The 23590-nt window shown below is 37.4% G+C and overlaps 1 protein-coding gene across 5 annotated transcripts in view; it reads left to right on the top strand.

Annotated features, from left to right (window-relative positions):
* Nucleotides 1-7051, top strand: part of GPC5 (glypican 5) — a 720327-nt gene extending 713276 nt beyond the window's left edge. For 4 of the 5 annotated variants that reach the window (XM_064504704.1, XM_064504717.1, XM_026119442.2 and 1 more), the window contains one exon: nucleotides 621-7051. In XM_064504704.1, coding sequence (XP_064360774.1) covers nucleotides 621-781 — 161 coding nt within the window. In that variant the 3' untranslated portion in view covers nucleotides 782-7051. The remainder of the gene's footprint in view (nucleotides 1-620) is intronic. The other variant, XM_064504709.1, reaches the window with a different exon arrangement.
* The last annotated feature ends 16539 nt before the right edge of the window (nucleotides 7052-23590 follow it).

Here is a 23590-nt window from a genome sequence, read left to right as displayed (position 1 = left end):
CTCCTTAATCCATACAAAGCACTGTTCTGAGATGGAGGAACATTTATCCTGGTCCATAAATGTACAAATATTCAGCTGGGAACTCGATAAAAGAGCTCCTGTTTAAAGTTTGTCCTACATTTTTGCTATCATGTTGTTAACTCTGTTTAAGTAGTGCCAAAACAGATGTTTTATACAGTAACAAGTACACTTTGCTGCATACTTTATATCAGGTACTCATTGTTTTTGAATAATATCAGGAGCCAGACACAAGCAATTTCACATTAAATTACTTTCTTTTTCCTTCAGATCCAAGAAAGATGTGAGTAGTGGACATTTAGGTACAACTGGGACTTGCAAAACTGTTCACTTCAGTCTGCAAATGTTTGCTGAGATATATTTCTACAAGAACTGCTTTGTTCAGAGCTGGCAGGCCTCTGAATTACTTTCAGCGATGAATAGCCATATAGTGTGTGTTTCTAGATGCAATTATAAAGGATTTTGAATTTGGCAGTAACATGAGAATCAGACACCAAAGTGTGTCAGTCTGTGTGCTGACGATATTTAAATTTGTTCTAGCTATAGCATGTTGCCAGTAGTGACAAGGCATGTATCATACTGTATTTTCTTATTTGTCTCAGCAGGGATGCCAGACAAGACGAACCTCAGTGACGTAAAGCAAATCCATCAAACCAGTGATGGCAGCATTTTAGACACAACTGGAGCAGGATGTATGACAATGGCTGATTATATGACATTTATGCTGATTAGTTTGGTAACACTACTTCTCAGTCTTTGGTAACTGTGCAGCTCTGTCTTGATATATGTGTCTCATTGTCATCTCTTTGTCCCCACTCACAAGCCTGGAATAAGGGATCTGGTGGATATAGCAATATTTATGAATGCTTGTGTAATATCAGCCTCTCTGATCTTAGGCCTGAATATTAACAAAATTGTTTGTGTAATTGTCTGCTGTGCCCAGTCAAGTTCTGAATAGCTCCAAGGACTGAGATTCCAATCTGTCTGGAGTGTTTAACCATCCTCACAGCAAATTTTTTTTTCTCATTTTTAAATAGAATTTCCTTCATTTGAATTTGTGCCTATGGCTTCTTGTCCCTTAACTGAGCACCACTGAGAAGAGTCTGGCTCCATCTTCTTTACACCCTCCCTTCAGATATTTATACACACTAATAAGTTCCCTCTGAGCCTTCTCTACTCCATGTTGAACAGTCCCAGTTCTCTCAGCCTCTTCTTGTATGAGAGATGCTCCAGTTCCTTAATCATCTTTGTGACACTTCGCTGGACTTGTTCCATTATGGCCATGTCTTTCTTGTACTGGGGAGCCCAGAAATGGACCCAGCGCTCCAGGTGTGGCCTCATCAGGGCTGAGTAGAGGGGATAGATCACCTCCCTCAACCTGTTGGCAATGTTCTGCTATAAGGGCAATTGCTTGCTCATGGTCAACTTGTTGTCCATTAGAACCCCCAGGTCTTTTTCTGCCAAACTGCTTTCCAGCTGGTTGGCCTCCAGCTTGTACTGGTGCATGGTGTTATTCCTGCCCAGGTGCAGGACTCTGCACTTCCTATTATTGAACTTCACAAGGTTCCTCCCTGCCTGTTTCCCCAGCCTGTCAAAGTCCCTCTGAATGGCAGCACAGCCCGCTGGTGTATCAGCCACTCCTCCCAGTTCGTGTCATCACTGAACTTGCTGAGGGTGCATTCGGTCCCATCATCCAAATCGTTAATGAAGACATTAAACAGTACTGGCCCCAGTATGAATCCCTGGGTTATACCACAAGTGACTGGCCTCCAGCTGGACTATTGCTGCTGTCCATAACCCTACATATAATTGATATCAACTGTGGACACAATTGCTCTACCCTTTGTGCGCCTATCTTCAGATAAGTGACCCCTGTAAAACAGAAAGTGTTGAATTTGCCCTTCTCCCTTTCTCCAGGAGGGGGCGGGGGGGGGGAAGTCTACAGGGTAAACTGAGTTAATTTTAGTAGAGATTACTTTCCTAGTTTGGAAAAACTACATATTAAACACTACTTATGTATATGCAGATATGCAGATATAACTGCACTTCATTTAGAGATAACAGCAAGGGTAGGATTCAATTCTGGATTAAGATACCTCAATCTATGTATCTACATAGATCAGACATTTACATATGTGCTAGATGTCTAGGCTGTTGTTGCAGTCAGTAGAAATACAGGGTAACATTCAGTTGCCAAAACACAAGCAACTGGTTGAGTAAGGAAACCCACCTAGTCTCTAGCTACTGCAACAAAAAGGCTTAGTCTTCCTGTGGGCCACTGTACTGAGACCCTTGTCAACACAGTCAATGAAGCCTAGTGAGTTATTCAGCTAATATTAAAGCAAACATCTATGAACTCACTTGCCCAAAATAAATGTCTTGTGCTATCAGAGATTTCCTGGATCCAAGACATACTCATGACACTGGCATATACGATGCAGAACTTATGGGAAATTCCGGAAAGCTACTTAAAAGGGAGTCATCTGGAGTGGCAGCTGGTGACTAGGTGGGATATCCTTGTGTATATCAAATGGCACTAGACACATATGTGTGGGCAAGTGAACCATACCACAGATCTCCATCAGTAATACTGAGAGCTTGAAAACTTAGCCCACATGTTGATACATAAATACAACATGAATCCCAACTCAAGTGCTTACACTTTGTAAGCTGATCCAAGCAAAAACGTTGCACAGTACTAATGGGACATTATATATTGCTGTTATAAGATATTATGATCAGATTTGATTGTTCTGCTGTGACTAATTCCCATGACATTTTAACTAGGAAGTATTTAAGAGTTTTGTGTGGTTATTTCCCCTTTACAGTCCATTGTAAGAGAACAAAGGAATACACAACATAATACTGTGTATACTCATACTGTACCTAGAACTCTTCTTGGACTCCAGAAGCAATTTTATATGAGACTAACATCAAGAAGCATATGTAAATATTTTTATTCCTGAATGCATGCATTAGTCAGTAGTGCACACAGTATAAGATAGAGGTAAACAGCAATAATGTTTAAAAAAGCAACTAAACATTCGTAAGAGCAATCCTATGCCCAGATAAACATCATTAATAGCCATATGTGCCAGTGCGTACATTTTACTTGACCTCTTTTTTCTTTTGGAGGTTTTGTAAATCAGTTCTTCATATTCACTTATGTTGCTATTCCAACATACACTGAAATTATGATGAAATTCAGAGAAAGAAAATCTGATTTTATCCTTTTCCTTTTTCATACCAGCTCAAACCAGCAATCCATCTAGTCCACCCCCTTTTTTTCTAACAGTGATGAGTCCCAGTCATTTCATGGGTAACTGAAAAATGCTTTGAATAGGAGCTTCATAAATGGAACAAATTTTCCCCTAATACCCTTTACTTAGAATTCGAGTTATATCCTGAAGCACTTTGCTTCCATTCCACAGTTTTCTGAGTTCTTTAAGCTGTTACTGATGGAACCAGGTGTTCACAGTGAGTATGGTTTAGTCTATAGCACCTTGGAAACACAAGCTCTATTTTCAAATAATGATAGTAATTAGGTCCCAAGGCCTCTTCACACATATACACGTTATTAGTCTGTGTTGCACCTCAGTTTTTTCATGGACTGCTTCCCTTATTTTCTGTACCAAATCTACAAAAGATCTGTGACCCTTCTGCAGTGGAAAACTAGGTCTCTCCTTCTCAGACACTAGACATGAATAATCTAGGTGTTGGGACACTTCAACAGGCAATATAAATACAATGAAAGCAAGTCTGGAGCTCCCACAGCCCCAGAAGCTGTGTGCCCTCATTGACCCTCATGTCTTATCTATCTCTATGCAACATCATGGTCTAGACTTGTGGGTCTGCCAGGCTGCACCACAGGTCTTTCATAACTTTGGACATGTTATAAAGAATTACTCTTGATTCTTAAAGAATCGTAAGAAATTGTTAAATATGCCTCAGAGCAAAGACAGGAATTCACAGAGTTCAAGGATGTTGTGGCAACTTGTGTCAGGCTAACCTTGGGGAGCTAGCATTGCAAAAATCTGTTGGGAATCTGGCAGGATGCTCAAGTGTAGCTCCAGGTATGGCAATGGAGAAAAAAAATCCCTGAAACATTGCCTGTCTTAAAGCCAACAATAAAGTGAGGAATAGTCGTTGGCAAGCACTGAGTAGGAAAATGTTGAGCATAGTATGTAGAGTATATTAGAGAAGCTAGGAGCTGAGAAAGAAAAAAGGGCTGAACTGGAGATCATGACAGTACAGTGTATACTCATCCTTATCATACTAAAATGGTGGGCCATATGCAGTAAAGATGTGAGCCACACTGGGCCAGTTGCCTTGGGATGCAGATGTTACTCCCTGCATACAGGCAGCACAGGACAGTCACTGAGCTCCAAAGATCCCTAGGTAACCTGAGAAATGGCCTCTGCGTTTAGGTCACTCTAAGTATTTTCAATTATTTCAACTTAGTCCAAGACTTTTCTGTAACTCACAAAACTTTTGCTGAGTGACATTTTCAATTTGTTGTTTTCTTAAGCCCTTTATATAATACCGCTGTTAGCGTTTAAAGTAGGGATGCTAAAAATCATTTCTCACATAGACAGCTTCTTCAAATGCTAAACTTGGAATGGATATCAACATTACAGCTGTGTATCTGGTCTCAGCACCATAGAAAAGCTGTGAGCAGAAGGTAAGAAAGCCTTGTAGGGCATAACTTTCTAGAGGAAAGTATAGTTATTTACTTGGAAAAAAGTATTTTTCATAAATCCCTGATACTTTTAGTTGATAATATTGACCCATTCTTCTTGGATATTCATTTTAATTTTCTTTAGATGCACTTTTATGTTTAAATGTACTTGATTACAAAAGAAGTATTGAAGTACACTTTGGATCATAAATCGTGTCAAAGCAATTTAAATAAATATTTTAAGGTGACAGCTTTCCTGAGTGTAGTTGGTGAAAGAGGACAAAAAGCATTTATCTCCTTAGGAAGCAAGTATCATTGTTACTTTACTGACTAATAAGAGGTAAAGCATAAGTGTGGTCATATATCAGATTCTCTCTGATCAGATTCTATAACTATAGAAAAAATATATTTTTTTCTATATTTTCTATAACTATAGAAAAAAACTATATTTTTACATATTTAATAAAATAATATTCCTTTTCAGATTATAACCAGTTTCTGATGAACCTATTTAAGGTTTCAGATTAATCTTAGTGTTTCCATACATCTGATCAGAAGCACAATTAAAATAGAAGAAAAAACTTTTAAGGGGCTGATGCTGTCTGTGCTTAATTTTTTTAAGTTCATTTCTACTCTGAAGTCATTGTCTAAGCATCAATCTTATTCAGCAAATGTTGCCATTTATGTGTGTTCTGAGTCATAACTGATGATAACAGAAAAAAAAAAAAAGTTCTTTTTAACTCCATTAGGCGAAAAAGCTAATGCAGCCCTAGGAAAAGCCAGATTCTGCTCTTGCAAAGCTGAGCAAGTTACTAAAAAAGTTCTAGCTACTGATTCCTTCTTTCTGGTGATGTGTGAATAAAAGAATATGGCTTGACTTTCAGATCCAGACAAAACTTGCATATCTGGCAGTTGGAATTGTATCCTTTACTTTATTTGGGAACTTGTAAATATGAAATGCCAGAGATAATACAGCTGGTACCCCCTGAACCTGTTTTTACCAGCTCATGTTGAAGAGAAATAACATGCTGAGCTTCTGTGGTCAGGAGGTCTTGGTCGATGCATCTCATCACTGCTGATAGCATGCAGTGCTGGGCCAGGATTTCCCACTGTGCATGCCTAATTTAGGAGTGACATCTATTTTGCTCCAGGTTAGTCAGACAGCCTAAATCTATTGGTAGTCTCTTGAACTGAAGCCACATGAACATTTTTCTCAGAGGCAGTTTCTGGCTTCCCTGCTTTCCTCCATGCCACCCACTCTCCTGCTTGTGTCGCTGGTGCAAGAGTACCAACCGCATCAGGACCACACAGGGAAATGTGCTGGGGTACTCCTGATGCAGAGGACTTTGGGGATCCAGTTCACCTTGCATCTCTGCAAACAACAGCACTAGGAGAGCTGAGCAGGTGGCCGCAGCGCTCATGGCAGTTCAGTCCCACATTCAGTAGAAGGTGGGTGCAATGTTAGTTACAGCAAAACATTTTAACCACATAACCATATAGTGCAAAAAATTGCCTTCACAGTTGCACCTGTGCAAGGATTCATACTTCAGCATCTAAAATATGACCATTAAAAAGATCAAAACATAGTCTGATTTTATTTGTATCACTCAACTTAACATAGCAACACATATAATCCATACATAAAGTATTATGACCAGTCTTTTTAGTGTCCTGGCAAAAGTGTACTGCCCAATAAATACATTAGTATACCTTACCGTGAGCCATTTTCCCTTCTTTGAACCCTAGAGCTATGTCTGTAGGGGACTGGTATCATAGAGTAGGAGAAAGCACTTTCCTGTTTACTTGTACGGTCTTTCATTTATTTCTACGTGCAGCCACCACCTTTGTACTGGCTGTTAAAAATATTTTTCATGTCTGTTGCACATTCCTGCTTTTTGGCAGCCAGAAGTGTTTGTGAAATCCTTGTTGTTCACTTCTCATTTTTAAAAAGATCAGAGGTTTAGTCAAATAAAGCAAAATATTTGATACTAGTTCTTTGATAAAGGTAAAGAGCAACATGATCCTGAATAATAAATGCTGCTTGTCATGTATATCTATATCTTTAGTAAGCTATAAAAAATACTTTATCTGTACTTTCAAAGCATCAGTAGGACTGATAATTAGTGCATGGGCCAGGTCCTTCTTTTTTACATTTGTGATACTATTGAATTCCATGGATATAGCTGAAAGCATAGCTTGGCTTTGTATTATCTATATGCAAAACTGAATTGATATGTTTATTACAATAAGATTATTTTTAGATAGGTATCACATCATTACAGATAATAACAATTTGTATTTCTCTGTTCTAAAATGGTTATATGTATACCATGACAAATAAAACTATAAAATTTATATTGTGAACTCTCACCTACATGACTCTTAGAGAAAGAAAGAAAAATTTATTTTCCTATTAAATATGCAATTTAGTGTTAAAATTTTCAGCAGAAAATTTTCAGCATAGGAAGGAGAAGAGAAGACTACATCTTTGTTCAAATTTGTAAGTAGATTTACATACTAATATTTAGTTAAAACAAATATTTTGAAATAATGTCTTAATTTGCTTGATTTCCATCTCTTGCCCTGAAAATCCTATTTCTCTATAACAATTTGTAAAACCACTAAGATCGAGCAAAGCTGTAGCCATTGGGACTTCTACAAGAAAGCTGAGGTATCCTCTTGATAGACAAAAAGGTTTCCATACTACATCAAATTTAGTTACAGTGTTCTATGAATAAAACACAAAAAAGATCAGCTTTATGAAAGACTGTAAGTATCTACCAGATTTCAGATCCTAGGAGACACCACAAACACATGGATTAAAACAAATAATCTAAAATAAAGTTGCTATAGACCTATATGGCACAGGGGAAAAGTCATCTGTTTTAACTTGTACATCTAAACCTTAAATTCTGACTGATGGACCCTTTTCTGTATTCCAGACTCAGTCCAGTTGCTTAAACATAGGTGACTAGTGCTATGCTCAAAATCTTGTTTATGGGTAAAGGAGAAACACACCTTTATATAAAACCAAGTATGTGTTGTTAGTATAATTGAAATCTTAGGAGTCTAATTCAAGAATCCTTATTGCTCTAGATCTAATTATTAAATAATATAGTTAGGACACTTTTAAAGTCTCAATAAGAGTAATAAAACAATTAACTTCTTAGTTTCTAGCCCTTTTTCCTGGCTCACCCTTCCACTGCTCCTCTGGGTCTCAGCATTGGTAACTGCAGCCTGCTGGAGAGGGTTATTTCAGTGAGCCTCCAGCCTCGAGAGTCTGTTGTCAGAAGGAATTTGATGTTGGTGTTTCTGGCTTCTTCTTCCTCAGTCCAGCATTCACTTTGGGTCATTTTTATATGTTTGCTAACATGTTTTTACACTTTGCTCTTTCTTCATTACTCTGCAGCTCTACACTACATCCGAATTTAGTATATATGCTGCCCTTTTCATGATACTATGTCTTTGTCCTCTTTGTTACCCATGAAAACCAGCTCCAGGTCTGCATGTTTTTACTGACCATGGGTGAGTTGTTTCCAGCAGTGGGCTCTCCAGAGGCCCCATCTCTTACCATCTCAGACCCATGTCGCTGTCCCTGTCCCCACCTCTCGAGGCCTCTGCTGTCCGAGCGGGCCTGTGTTTCTTTGCATTACGGCATTGCGGTATAGTCATAAATATCTCAGTCTACAGAGCTTAACTGCTTGTTACTGCTATCTCTGTAAAACTATGGTTGTACCACAGAGAAAAATGAAAATGAAGCAAATTTGTCATAGCCACCTGATCAATTAGAAAAATTGCTGTTACAGCTAAACCAAGCAAAATAAAGCCACAGGCCGATCAAGTTCAGACAGAGCAAGCCAGACAAGCCTCAGTCCTGAGGCCTTGAAAACTCAGTGCAAAGCTTTTGGTCTGTCATTAGCAATGGCAATAACATATTTTAGGGCTACCTGGTTACACTAGGACCACCTGAGCTGCCTGCCCCCTTCTGCAGGAGTCTTTGCAGCATGTGTCCCATGGCACTTCTGCCTGCTCTGGCTGCCTAGTTCCTTCTGGCTTCTTTTCCTAGAAGAAAAATACCTTCTAACACATTTACCTCTCTTCATTCGCTGCACAGACAATTTAGATACTTTAGCAGGACTGGTCTCCTACATCACCTGAAATTTAGGCACAGTTAGTCAGTCTGGATCCTACATCCTACCTCCAAAATTGGTTCCACAAAAGATCGTGTTGCAGTATACATCCCTAGACTACTATCCACTTAAATCAAATACCAATTAAAGAAGTATGTCACCATATCTAACTCTGATGTGAGTTAAATCTTGCATTCTAACCTGAGAAGTGTGAAAAGATGTTTGCATGCTTCTGCAACTCCCGATAGTGTGAAGAGTTCAGAAATTATCAGAATGAGGTGAGACTGTAGATAGGGAAATCATATAGTTTAAACCATTAGCAATTCCAGTGTGCTTTTAGATCTGCCGGGGAAGGGCTTTGTAGAAGTGTAAAATATTAACATAATTATTATTGATATTCCAAAGTTATTTTTCATTTTTCTCTTTTACCTTGGAGATTCTTAGAAATAGATGTTAGCAAACACTATTAGTCTGTCCAATTGCTTTTGTTTCACTGATTTACAGTAAGATGTTTTATAACTTCCTATGAATTTTATGCATATCTGTGCAATAATCCCATCTGAATATACTTCACAGGAAGTTGATGCAAATGCAAAAGATCATCTTTATTGGGAAGAACTGGTTATAAGTTCTGCTCAGGCCCCATTATCCTCAACTTTTTCTTTGTTTTTCTCTCATCTCTCAAAAAGCATATGCCAATAATGGCTCTCTATATGTTATTACAAAGACTTGAGGAAATAGATTGGCTGTTGTAATCATTAGATGCCCACTTCTTCCTCTCCTTTAAAATGTTTTATTACTACTAAAATCCTTTTCTTTCCTTAATTTGTTTTTAGACTTAAGTTATAAATACTTCCTTAAAACAGGACTGAATCTTTGGGGATTTACTGATTATTCTTACAGGAAAATAAGTTTTACTGTGCACATACTTAGTGGTCTGACCCGGAGACAGAAGAGTCTCTTTATCCTGCCTGGATGTGACCCTCAGAGATAGGCTTTTTGCAAATCTTGAAGAAAGAACCGTCCCCAAAGTGCTAAATAGCTAAGAAGAGACAGGTTTAATCAACTTTCATAGTTCATAGTATTTGGGGACATTTCTGTTTAGAATAAATAAGCTGTGAAGATGGAGAAATAACCTTTATAACCATACTGGGGGGGGGGGGGGGGGGGGGAACCACACCGTGAAAAACCACAGTAGCATGCAATATGCCTGAGACAAAGGACTTTACTAAAACTATGCAACTTGTAGCCTTGAAGCGGAGGGAAAAGAGTTATGAGAGTTTTTATTTCTTTTTAATTTTTTTTTGTGTAAGCCATGGAGAAGCACCATTTTTTGTCAATAAAACATGTAAATCTGTTAACCCTTCCTACCAGAACTGAAGCATGCAAGAGACTGAGTGAGCAGAGTGGAGCTAGAACAGAGTAGAAGACATTGTTGCAGGAGCAAGCAAAACTGAAGGCATGCACAGGCATGACTAGCTAAACATGGGGCCAGAGGGGAGCTGAGTTAGGTGGAAAGACCATTACAGAATTCATTTAGTGAAAATACCTAACGGACACGCAACTCATGAAAGAAGCAAGTGAAGGCAACAAGTGGCAAACATGAGTAGGGAGAACAGCTAGCACTGATCACGCTAGTGAGCGGGGCATGGACTCCAGGATGAGCAGTTCAGACAGCTACCACCCAGGAGGGCTCCCTGCTCAGCAGGAAGACAGGCACTGTTTAAGCTGAGATTGGTAGGAAAGCCCTGTAAACTACCTCTTTTAGAGGTAACCGTTGGACTCTGTCTGATGGGTGGACTTTGCTGGGGGTTGGATTGATAAACTGTGGAAAAGACATTACTGGCTGGAGAGACTAGTGGCTAGCTCCCTTAGCCACCACTCACTGCTGTTGGAGGAGAATTGAGTCAGGACTATGCATGTTTCCTTTGAAGAAAAGCAGCTTTGTCTTTGGAAGATTTCTCGGGTTTGCCAAACCGACAGGTTATTTACATTTTATTTCTGCCTCAACCTTGTTAAAATCCTATTTATGTGTAAACTATTTTATGTCACTTATTGCTTCCTAGCAGGGAAATATTGTTCACTGAGCACACAGACAGTATGACTGAATTTTCCATTCTTCTGGGTGGGTTTTTAGACACACTTGTCTGTGAGTTTAATGAGGAGTACAAGAAATTGAATCTGGCCTTTGTTGCTTGGGATCCGTTTTTGGAACAAGAATTACATATTGCTATAAGCAACATGAATGCTAAAATCAATTCTTCCTCTCTCACCACTAAATTTCATCTTTACTCCAGTTTCCCGAGTATTGTCCTCAACTAGTTTCGGATTTTGATGACCAATGAAAGCCAAGGAAACCGTATATGAGGTTTCACAACTCTTGGTATAGTTCAGTTCTCACACAAAATGCTTTCCAATATGTTTTTCTTAGATGTTTTCCCTCCTTCCAGCAGTGATGCATCCCACACATACAGAGATAAAATACAGCTAATCCCAGGGATTTACTGTATCAAAAATGAAACTTTTCAGCTACCACATACATGACCGCAGGAGGTAGGAAAGCTAACAACCATATCAGTGAGAAATGGAGAGCAAGAGAAAGCACGCCAGATCTTTTCATTCTCTTTTCAGCCCAAATTTTAAATTTAAGGTGAAGATAAGAAAAGTTAGGAAAATAAACGTACTATATGGAGGAAACTGTCATTTAGCTCTCCAAAATCTTTTGAATTTTAGAGAAAATTTGAGCAGGAAACCAAGACTCTCCCAGTAACAAATCTGCACAAGATACTTACGACAAAGCTGAAAATCACCTACTTCCATGGAAATGTTACTTGAAATTCAGATTGTGCTATTTGAGAGATTTATAATCCCATAATTTGATCTATTTTCATGAACCTACTTGCTAATTTGAGCAATGATTATTCCTGTTTCAAATTTAGATGGATTGTGTAAGAGTGAAGAAAACAAACCATGTCAAATTCTGTGGTTTACCAAGAAAATGCAGATGAAATTTGTTTGTGTCAACTGAGATTTTCTTTTCATTTTGCAGTTAATTTAATGCCAAAAATCGAACGTAAATTCACTGCTGCTCACTTGATGAAAACAAAGCCAAAAAGAAAGAAGAGAAAAAAAAATGAGGGAAAATAGGATGTAAGCCTAATAATTAGAAACCTGTGATGAAAGCCCTGGGAAGATCTGATTGCTATTCCCTAAATGGTTTGTGCATTTTATGTGTGATTGTTCCTGGATAAAATACTGACACTGTCCAGAGAGCAGACCATAAAATTTCAGACTGTCTGTGACTAAACCACATTGTCTGTGAGCTATGATGGGATAGCTGAAGCAGCTTTTTATTATCTGCCTCTAAGAGAATCTGTCCCTCAGAAGGTAGTGAGTTTGTTCCTGAGTTGCCTTAGCTTGAAAACTAGCAGTTTACAGAAACACATTAGGATCTAAATTGCTGCAGCAAGGATAAACACTCGTATCACTACTAAAAAGGCAGCAATCTCCAGGAAAGAAAAGCCAGGACTAGCAGTACTTTCCCTGGTCCTAGCTGAAACTCATTGCTAATGGAAACCAAAATTCTGAGTGCTCAAATTCTAAGTACCGTTTTGGGCTGAAAGCAGAAAAGGAAAACTGTTTTAACTTACATTAATATGTATAAACATGTATATATACATATAAACAAACGTGCTAATATATCAGCTAAGGATCGCCAGCACCATCTTTTCTTTTTTTTCCAGATACTGAATTTCTCCTCCTTTAAATAACAACAGAATTTTGGACGAGCATCTTTCTGTATTAAAAAAGTACAAAATACAACAGACTGAACTCTCAGGAAAGAAAGACTGCATAAGCACTTACTCTTCTCACTGTGCTCTCTCACTTTCTAAAGAAATAAGTACGTTTCCTAGCTGTCTCAATCAATTGTCCAGATACCAATAGTCAATAAGAAACACCAATAATTTGTGCACTGAAACGTCTGGTTTCAAAGTGCGGACATCATTTGATACTGAAAGATGTGATATCATTAATATCAGTTGGTTTTATTTTCCCAAGTTGCACCTAAACTGCACTGGGCAAAAGTAGTAATTAACATGTAAAACAACATTACCATTAATGTTTACTAAATCACTACATAAATAAAACTTCTGTCTAGTTCTCTGGCAATCCAGGTAAAAGCACAGATGTGTGACTACTGACTAGTTCATCCCTGCAATCACATAATCTTTTTGTTGTCTCTCTCTTATACATTTGCTTATGCCTCCTTTTGCATGTTAGCTTTATTTAGCATTTTGTGTATTTCTCAATGTTAGTACTTTAGTTCAAATGAGGCTGTTGTTCCTTTGAGCAGATCTGTTTCTTTGTATGTTTGTTTATGGCCTAATGAGGTAGAATCCCCTGTTATTCAGGTCTGTAGAGCTTCCTTCACTAATTACTTATGGCTAACAAAATGATTAATATGAGGGAAAGCAAATCAAGACCTCAGGTACAGGATCTTCCTGCTGCTAAGCAAATTCAGCTGTTGCTTCCAGAAGCATACTTTTCCTTTGGCATCTGCTGGTAATTTTAATAAACTTCAGATTGTAAATTAGAAGAATGTTCTTAATTCATAAAACAGTGAATTTCTTCACTTTCCTGATGAGAATAGTGGGTAAAAAATTAAAAACCGAAACCCAAACTCTTGCTTTTCAGATAGGCCTAGGTGAGTTTAGGAAAGTAATTATACAAGTCCATTGCCTGAGCTAGTGGATGACCATGTTTCAAGAATTGAGAGATTCCCCCCAGTGCTATGTTCTCAAGAGCAGTATCATCCCTGGCAGCTTCTAACCCCGTGATGCAACATACATTTTGCAATTTCTATTCTTCTACAATGCCTGTCACATATTTTATTTTATTACTTGTAAGTGGTAAAAAAAAACAAAAAGAAGTAGGTATCAAACTCTGCAGGGTAGATCAGGTGAGGATGGGGAATTCCAATAAGTTCAGACACTTTTCGGTCTTCAAGGAAGACAGCATTTGTTTAACCACTTCTACATGGCTGCTAATTAGGTTACACTGTGCTTATATCCATCAAAAATATCTTTGTAGGCAATAATATTTGGTATTCCCGTTTATATATACTATCTTCACTATATACTATACTTCACCACAATCCTCTCTCCTCTTTGCCCTGCTGTTTATTAGGCTGATAAGACATGTATTAGCAGAGAGCCTGAAGTCCAGACAGAGTAATTTACCTGTATGGTATGCCAGCCTTTTCCAGGGACTTTAGCCTAATTATCACAGGAACTGCATGCGCCAAGGAACTGATAAGCTGGTTATGAGATGTTTCAGCTTCAGGTTGTTTATACAATTTTAACCAAATTAGTAACAGCATCATTGCTTTATATGCTAGATTTTTGCCAAATTATATTGAACAACACTGCAGTCCTAGGCATGTTGAAACTAGTATGTTTGATTGGCAGTTTCAGCAGAGAGGCTGAGGATTGAACAATTAGAAGCTGAAATGCAGCAACCTCTATCACTGATTCTTCCAAAATGGAGCTGAAGACAGTACTTCAACAGGGCAATGTCAGGAAGCCCAGAGTGCTGCTGCGGGTGTTGTTTGTTCAGTGGCTAGATAAAAGACGTTAGACTCATGCACTGTCACTCTGACACTACACAACTTCACAAACACTAAAATGGCTTATATAAAAGACCCATAAAGCTATCAAATGTTAAGACAAAATTAAATCTAAATTTCATGAAGGTTTGTAATTATCACTCCTCAAACACTGTAGGCTGGTTTAAATAAAATGTTCTTGAGGATTTGTGATCTACAGTGCATTGTATTGAAATAGCTTTACATCAAAGTCTGACACTGGCTTTTCCACCAAATTACATCTTTGCTACATGATGTGTATGCATGGAGTGTCTCTCAGATTGTGAGGTTAAAAACAAAACTGTTGCTGGCTGACCTAACTCTGCCCTTTATTTCTCTACCCTTCAGGGTGTATCTCGTTTATTCCATACTACTACCAAACCTTCAAAACAATGAGTCTCTGAATGAAATTGAAGTTTCCAAATCCGAGTATCCCATCTAAATGTTGACCTACCCTTTACGACACAGCAAATGTATTAGGAGATCTTACATTCTTTCTTTCGCAGTAGGACTCAAATAACTTGAAGTAGAAAATCCATCGGCAGTGTAAGCAATGGCCTGTTTCTTGCCAGAGAACGTCTAGTACATAAAACCTCCTGATAAGATGCCACCTTATTCCATCTAAGGGAAGAGACTATTAGCAGTTCACTCTGTGATGCCATAGAGGCACATGCCTAGGTTTAGAAGAAGAAAAACAGTTAAATGGGAAATTACTCCAATTAAGGGTCCAGAAGGCCACACAGAATATTATAGCAGATATTTTGTTCAAAGATTGAGAACAGTTGGGCCAATGACTCGCAACACCCTGTATTAGGACCTCTTAATTTCAGGAAGTATGAAGTCACTGAAATCTTATGTGTGGGATCTAAGATTTTACTTCACTGGTTAAATTTTTAGACATAAGCACACAATACTTGGTGGTTCATCCCCTGAAAAGATTGAAAACATGTCATTTGTTCTTCTACGGGAAGACCGTATTTAATCCTTAACACTGATTGTATGTAGTCAGGACTCAGAATTTGTACCTTTTCTCCTGATCTGTTTTATATTTCATGTTTTTTTAATTAAAAATTTGAAATTATGCTGAGGAGTCTCTCTACCTTCATATAGTAATTTACATTTATGTCAGGACATTGTGAATGAGTGTCCATTCGAGAATTTGAGAATATTCCCTTTCTCCCAGCTACAATTTAAAGTTAAAAAAACTTTTATCCATTGCATCCTTTGAAAATAGCTTTATAAATAACTTACCGTAATAGGATCACTGTCAAAAGTTTCTGGTTTTTAGGCCCATGTGCACTAGATCATACTGCTCTAAATCTTTCCAGATGTTGTTATATCCAGACAACCTTAAATGCAGAGTGTGCAGCCCAGCTCATTCTGAACTTTCTCCCTATTCTATTACCAGTGTTTAAAAACTATCAAATTCCACCAGAGCACCTAAAGAATGAATGAATGAAAAGATCCATAGTCACAAATAAGAAATGTCAAGCTAAATGTTAACTGGGGGCTTCTTCTGACTTCTTTCTTTTTTCTCAAAGAGAAAGAAAAGAAATACCACAGCATAAAATTCTTGCTAAAGTAAAGTTAAAAATACTCTTAATTCTGTGATCCTAGAATAAATAAAAATATTTTCTCAGCCTCTAGGATTGAAGAAACCTTTCAATACAGAATAATATTTTCAAAAAAAAAAGAGGAAAAAAATTGGCAAGTGATTTTAATGCTTCTGGATAATCTTCATGTTCAAAAAAAAAGAAAATATCTATGAATGAAAGTGTATGTACCTCCAACTCCATGCAGGAGGAAACTTCTATGAACTTGAGCCTGTCATGTTCACAAGCCAATCTCTTAAGACTACACCAGATGAGATCAGCATAGATGTAGACATTTTCCTAATGTGTTTTCTCCAGTTACTAAATCTTAATTTAAAAGATGTACTCTTAATTCAGCAGGAATTATCTAATGAATTTAAGATACAAATCTGAGAGGAGCCAATATTCTACTATAAGCTTAAGGACTCATTTGTTGCACTTCGTAAGATGTTGACAGCTATAAATTCCCACATAATGAAAATAATGATTTGCTCTGAATGACACTTCTTCCCCAAGACTGTACAGACATATTAGCATCATTCAGAATAAAATTATGCATTTTGTCATTAATTCCAGAAGCAACAGTAGTCTCTGCCTCCTTTGCTCATGAAGCTCTACTGTAGAGATATAAACCCTTGTCATCCATTCTCTCAAAGAAACATCTGCAAGAAAACAAACCTGACTAAATTGTATGAGGTTTTCATCCAAAAACTAAGTAGAATATTGAAGTCTATTGGCATCTTGGTGACAGAGTGCCATTCACTGAGCAAAAACTTCGAGCCATTGAACAAAAGCTTTGAGAAAGCAATTCAAAAAGAGAAAGCCGTAGGTCTTTTCTACTGAATATCAAGAAGGCTGTTTTGGTTTATTTTAGAACACATGCGTGCTCAAAGGAAGCAGATTTGTTCACAGAAAACTACCCCAAATTTTAAATTTTGAAACCCTTGAATGAACTTCCGGGCAAAGACAACAACATTTCTGTAAATGTAAAATAAAGTAAGCCTGTAGACAGAAGAGGTAGAATTCATTTCACCAAAGCTCAGTCTTCTAAAAGGAAGGTGTTTTGTTCAAGCTTGTCATCCAGGCTCTCTCTTAGTCAGCTGTGAGAAATATGCAGTACATCTCATTTTAAGATAGGCTTCTATGACAGAAAAAATCAACTGCCTCTGGAGATGCATGTCTTCCTTGACTGACTGTAAAGAGAGGCTAGATGACTAAATTACTCTAGGTGCCAAAGTTTTCATATAGCAAATAGTGAGATGCATCCCCACCACTGATGTCCAGCAGGAATGAGAGAAGTAATGTCTTAATCAATTCTTTCCTTCAAGCAAAGGAATTATAAATATAGTTATGATTATGAAAAACTTAGTTAGGAGGATGATTATTATCATGTAAAGAAATCAATCTGATGTTAAAAAAATTGCTGCCTTTCCAAGGTCTAGGGACTAAGAATTTTTCATATTTGACAGCCAGGCACACCCCTTAAAGAAAAAGCACAGGCTTAGCTGAATCTATAAATATAGGCATTTTTCTAATGTGTTTATCCCAACGAACGAATGCTGCAGCTAGATCAGCACTGTCACAAGAAAGAACTGGCAACAGGGTTTGAGATTGGTTATATTCATAGCGCCATGATTTGACCAGGCAAGGTAAAAATTGTCTTAGACAACAGAAAGTATCATAACTTAGCCTTCCATAATAATAATTAGCATTGCTACAAACTCAATTTGACAGGAGCACTCATAAATTCAGCTTTCTGCTACTAGCTGCTAAACTTCAAGGACCACTAAGTCATTTCCAAGTGATATTGATGGAGATGGTCTGGACCTAAAGGGGAAAGTTGGTGCATTTCAGATCTTTGCTAATGAAATTAATGAACAAAGCCATCATATCTAATGGATTAAATATTACGCTAACAAACCATTTGTAAAGGATTGATGAGTTCCTTGCTTCTTTCAGAGAGTATTTAAAACAGGTATGTAAGACTGACTAGCAATCTGAAGATCTGAACATCTACAGTCGCCAGTCTTTCTTTCTTTGTCTCTATTTACCAAAACACAATACAAAAAGCATCAAACGCACCACATACAACAGAACAGTTGGCAAAAAGAAAAGGCTTTTTTGTTTGTAAAGCAAGTCTTGAAGGCAAGACTACAGAGTAGTGCTGCTTCAGGGTCTGACTCAATACTGCAGATGTGCTATACATAGGCTAATAAGCCTGTTGCTACTACTGAAAACGCTATTTGCCAGTGGCAAAACTAACAGTAAGTCTACATTACCACTAATTTCCTGGTTATTTTTCTTCATTCTCTTTCTCATGAACTCCAACAGCGTTGCTTCTAGGGAAATATCAATTGCTGTGGAAAAGGCATGCAAATGTGTTATAATTCTAAGTATTACTGTGATAGGATTACTAATATTTTCAATTCATATATATCACTGAATATATGGAACATTCTAAAATATAGAATCAAAGAAATCTTTTTTAAAAAATGAACAGTAAAGAGGACTAAATAGCAATAAAAAAATCTAAACTGTAAGATCTTCAAGTGATTGCTAGTTTAGCTTGAGAGGAAGAACAGCTAATGTCTTGTCAACTTGTAAACACAACAAACTTCCAGCAAATACTGATATATATAATAATACTGATATAGGATATACAAATATCCTATAATAATGCTTAAATGGTAAATAAAATATTTATTTTTGTGGGCCATGTTTTTGTCAACTATTATCTTTGTTGATGGAGGAGGCTTCTTAAAAAATAGAAAAGTTAATGGCAGAAAGTTTTGAACCCATTGAACAATTCTTGTTTTGCTATGGCAGAGTAAAAGTGAGCAAAGTGTTTCCTTGTAGTTCTTTGCATTAGCTTGTATTTTATCTCCCCAAAGCTTTTTCTGAGAGCAGTCAAGATCAGCTTGGATGACAAACATTGTGTGAGTTTAAAATAACTCACAGAAACAGCTTTTTACCGAAATGGCTTGTTTTAAGTCTAAATTTAGGAAAGCATAACTGCTAAAGAACACACTTGGGAATGTGTTTTTATTCTTACCATAAGAGTTACTGTATCTTCAGGGAAATTTTTCTTTGTAACATGTATTAACAGCTCTTGACAAATGAAAGAGAGATAGAAGGAGGGAGAGAGGCAAGGAAGGAGGGAGGGAGGGAGAGAAGGAAGGAAGGAAGGACTAGAAGAAAGAAAAAGACATTTCTCTTTCTCTCAGCCATTTATTTGAGAATTGTGAATATTCTTGGTTACGTAAATGTCGAGCTCTCTTTCTGGATTTTGCTAAATCTTGGCTTGGTGGTATTATAGACAGTAAATTCCATTGGCTGCAAGTACATGCAATTAACACAATTTTTTTTTTTTACATTGTTGCACTGTCAGAAAAGGGATTTAAAGCTCCATTTTCATTTTGCTGTTGCCTTCACAGCCAGGATCAGGCTCTTAATGAACATATGGTGGCATCTTTTAAAAATTTCCCCTTTGTATCTTCACTGTCTGTTTAATGTTGCAACATGTCAAGTAATATGACATTGAGAGAAAATGTCATAATAAAAAAGGCTTTTAAATAACACAAAATAAGCTCTAGCAGTTTGAAGAGAGAGAGTAAGCCTATATTTAATATTTTTGAGGATGCATTTAGCATGTGTATTACAGCACATATTCCAAACTCCTCTAAAAACAACTATACAATCCTATATTGATGTAATGAAAGGGAAGCACAAAGCTCTGCCAGAAATCACTTCAATAAAAGCATTTATCCCTGGATGATAGAAAATTTTAATAGGTAAAAGCCAACTATGTTCACTTATTTTCAGGTAAAAGAAAAATTTCTGTTCCCCAGTAGTTTAAAAAACGTGTGCTGTGCCTTTTTTCTGTCTACTTGAATAATGGCTTTTAAAACCTTTGAAAATCTTTTTGTTTGGATTTCCTTCATGAAGAATTCTGATAAAAGCAAGCTGTGTTAGATAACATGATGAATCTGATAAATGTCCTCTATTTCTTCTAACCAAGATGTCTAGAGATTCCTCTAAACAGCAGGCTAAATGGAGATCACTGGTTTGATTGAAAGCATACTGGGGCAAAATGGACTAACTGGAAATGCATCACCAGTGACACTTGTGAAAAATTCTGCTGAAAGCACTTCTTTCCCTTGGGTGGCATCAATTTTTCCACTAGTGTGCTGGTCAGCACACTTCAGTACATTCCTCCACTGATCTGTGCTTCTTGGAAGAGTCAAACCATCATATGGCATATTAAGGATCTTGCTTAATAAATCTAGGTAAACAGACCTTTCTGTCAAGCTGTTTGTTTGTTTGCTTCCTTGCTTTATAATACAGTTTCCTGGGTGTTGCAAACATCTGGGCCTGACAATGAGGACAGTGTACATTTTGCAAAGAGATTCTGATTCTCTCTTTTCTGTGTCATTGACTTTCAGTGTTAGGAACTACATTTTTCTGCTGATACATATCTGTCTTTATAAGTTCCTAAAAAATTAAAATGTAAAACAAGATGTGGCACTGGCAAACAATGAAGTTTTGTAGAGTTTGTTTGTTTTTCTTCCTTTTTGCTTTTTTTTCTATTTCAAGTGTCATTCAGAAGGAAAATTTGCATTCTGATTATAAAGTTAAAAGCAAGTGGCAAATTAAAAAGAAAAGGAGTATTAGACAGCATATACACTGTCTTCCATCAAAAATAAACAGACATCATACTTAGGATTTCCAAGACAGCTGCCCTTTTATATAGCAACTGAAAAATCCATTTTTTAAATGACTTCCAATTTGTCATACATTTAAATGATGTTTATGCACCTGTTTCATAAAGACTAAGTAGCCTTTAGTGCAGTCATATAATGTTCATCTTATGCATAGAAATTAGGGCCTTATAGATAGATTTCTTCTAAATACTGGTAGCCTTTGCTTCTACAAGTAAATTTTTATTCATTTGGGATTTTTTAAAAAAATCTATCATAGTATGATATGCTCAATGACCTATATGTGATTTTATGCTTTAGTAATAGATTAAAAAAATGAAGCACAGTAACTCAAAATTGATTTTCAAATAATAATGAAAGAGAAAGATCTCAGGTAGTCAGAGTTCATGGGCCCAGTACAAATGCTGATGCAAACTTGCATGTGTTCACATTCATACATTTCCCTGTACACTGACTAGTTCTGTATGTCTTTATTATACCCTAAGAGGAAATCTCTGTTCTTTAGCTGTTTTTTAATACACCCATCAGAATACAGCAATGGGTATAGTTCTTCTGCCCTTATTTTTCAATTTCTGATACACAAGCATAAGAATCTCTATTTTTTTACTCCTTTTTTCTGTGTTAGGCTTCTTTATGAAACATTTCAAGCTGTGTGACACTATCTTTCTCTGAGATTGCCTCTACTTGCAGTTGCACCAGTTATTCCTGATAACTATACACTCACCCCACCTGTTCATCCTCATGTAATTCTATTACTCTTCAATAAAATAGAACACAAAATATTTTTGTTTAAAATGTCCTTTTTAAAATAGTTCAGCTTCTACTATTTGCTTTTTGTTTCATTTCTCTGTTTTATCTATTTAGCTTCTTGTTTTCTCTTTTCTGTTTTCCTTTTCCTACTTGTTCAGCATGACAAAATGCAATGAGAGGAAGGAATCTGATCTCTCTTTGGCACTGCTGGCAGTAAGGTTTCTGGAGTGACTCAAGCCCATGTGGGACAGTGTGACACTGATGGGGGCACAGCCGTTCTCCCTCTGGCCATAGCTGCTTGTTCGCACTGCCTCCCTCCTGTCATCTCACCACACAGTGAGGAAGATCAACTTGTTGATCCTGCTGGCAATTTACCCAGCAAAAATCAACATTTGTTTTCAGCCTCTGTGCTGCTGGCTCTGGCAGCAGCTGCTTGCAGGAGCACAGCTTCAGCCTGAAGAATGCACAGTGTCCCCATCTTAGAAGCTGCTGTAGCTTGAAAATGAGGGTGGTGAGGATACGCTCCTAGGTGAGAGATGTGAATTTGAACCTTCTTGGCCAGTAACGGTAATGAACTTTGACTGACCACTTATTCTAACCTCTTCACTGTCACATGAGAGTGAACAGGTCTGCCATCACCACAATGTAGAAAGGAGGTGCACAAAAAGCACCTATCATCTGTGCTTTGTGAGGCCATGCACCTACAGCCCTCTAGGATAGCAGGACCTCTGATATATCTCCACCACTGTCCCTACCAGGCAGTCCTCTGCAGTGTGTGTGGGATCTGAGGTCTCCCTGTACGCTGCACAGAGAAATTAGTTATTCAACAAAACTCGCTTTCTTAAATGTCAGGCCTTGTAGGGAACTTTGAAATCCTTAATTGATTATTTTACCCCCACATTCAAGAACTTGGTTTTATCTCTGACTCATTACTTTCTATTATTCCTCATATCAATTTCTTGCTCAAATCAGATGCCATTTTCTTTTAGAATTACTTCAAAAACTAAACAACATATCACAGCTGACGCTCTCATTGATGCTCTAGCTATTTTCTGCTGCAGGAACTGTGATCTTCTCATCAGCATCTCTCTTCCTCTCGAGTTCTGACATGCTGCCACCAAAATTATCTTCTATTTTATCAGTCTGAGCATGTTTTCCATCCTTCTGCAATCTGGTCACTGACTCCTCTAATATAATTTCGTATTCATCCTCTTTAAAGCACTCCACTGCTCCACCTTCCCAGCTATCTCTCATTTTGTTCCTTTCTATTACCAGTAAAGAATCTTTCCTACTGAAACAATCTGCCATGCACTTTCTATCAAATAATCCTCTGTGCTTGCAAGAGCAAGCTGATAATCATCTGCTATATGACCTTCTTCTTTGTCAAATTGCTCCCTCAACTCCACTTAGACTGTGAGAACTGTGCTCACTGCTAAGTACGTTGTTATGGGTTTCCATTGTCCAGTACTTGCATTCATTGCAATGAATGTACCTTAATGTTGTATACAGCAGTACTGCAAGGAACACATTTTTTGCATTTCTTGCCTCACTCCATGGTCACTGAAATCAGTACTTTTTTTTTCCCCAGGAATTCAAATGCTTCAGTGGGCTTTGAATTAGACCCCTATATTGAGCTTTCATGAACAGAGACTTTGCCTTTCGGGTATGACATTTGCACTTTATGTGCTTTCAAACACTGGGCATGTCACCAGTGTAATAGATTTAGGTCATCTCAATAGGAGAGAAGGAAAATAAATGATTCTCCTCATATTTTGAATGAAACCCTGTTAAAGAAATGGCTGTACTTGCAGGGAGTTTGTAAGGGTCTTTTAGAATATGAAAAAGTGCTGTATGGTTGGTAAGAATGATTGATGATAAAATTTAAGATCAGACAAGTTAACAGCAGCCACTTTAGATGATAATAATTTCTGTAATAGTTTAGCATCTTCTTGACATACCAGCCCAGTGCCACTGGGTTTTATCAACTGCTCATTGAATTAGTGGCATTTTTTTAAGCGTTGGTACTGATGGTATTACTGTAAGCACTACTGTTTGTTACC

The sequence above is a fragment of the Dromaius novaehollandiae genome, chromosome 1 (assembly GCF_036370855.1).
Source record: "Dromaius novaehollandiae isolate bDroNov1 chromosome 1, bDroNov1.hap1, whole genome shotgun sequence".
In the NCBI taxonomy this organism is placed as follows: domain Eukaryota; kingdom Metazoa; phylum Chordata; class Aves; order Casuariiformes; family Dromaiidae; genus Dromaius; species Dromaius novaehollandiae.
This window is presented reverse-complemented; position numbering and strand designations above follow the sequence as displayed.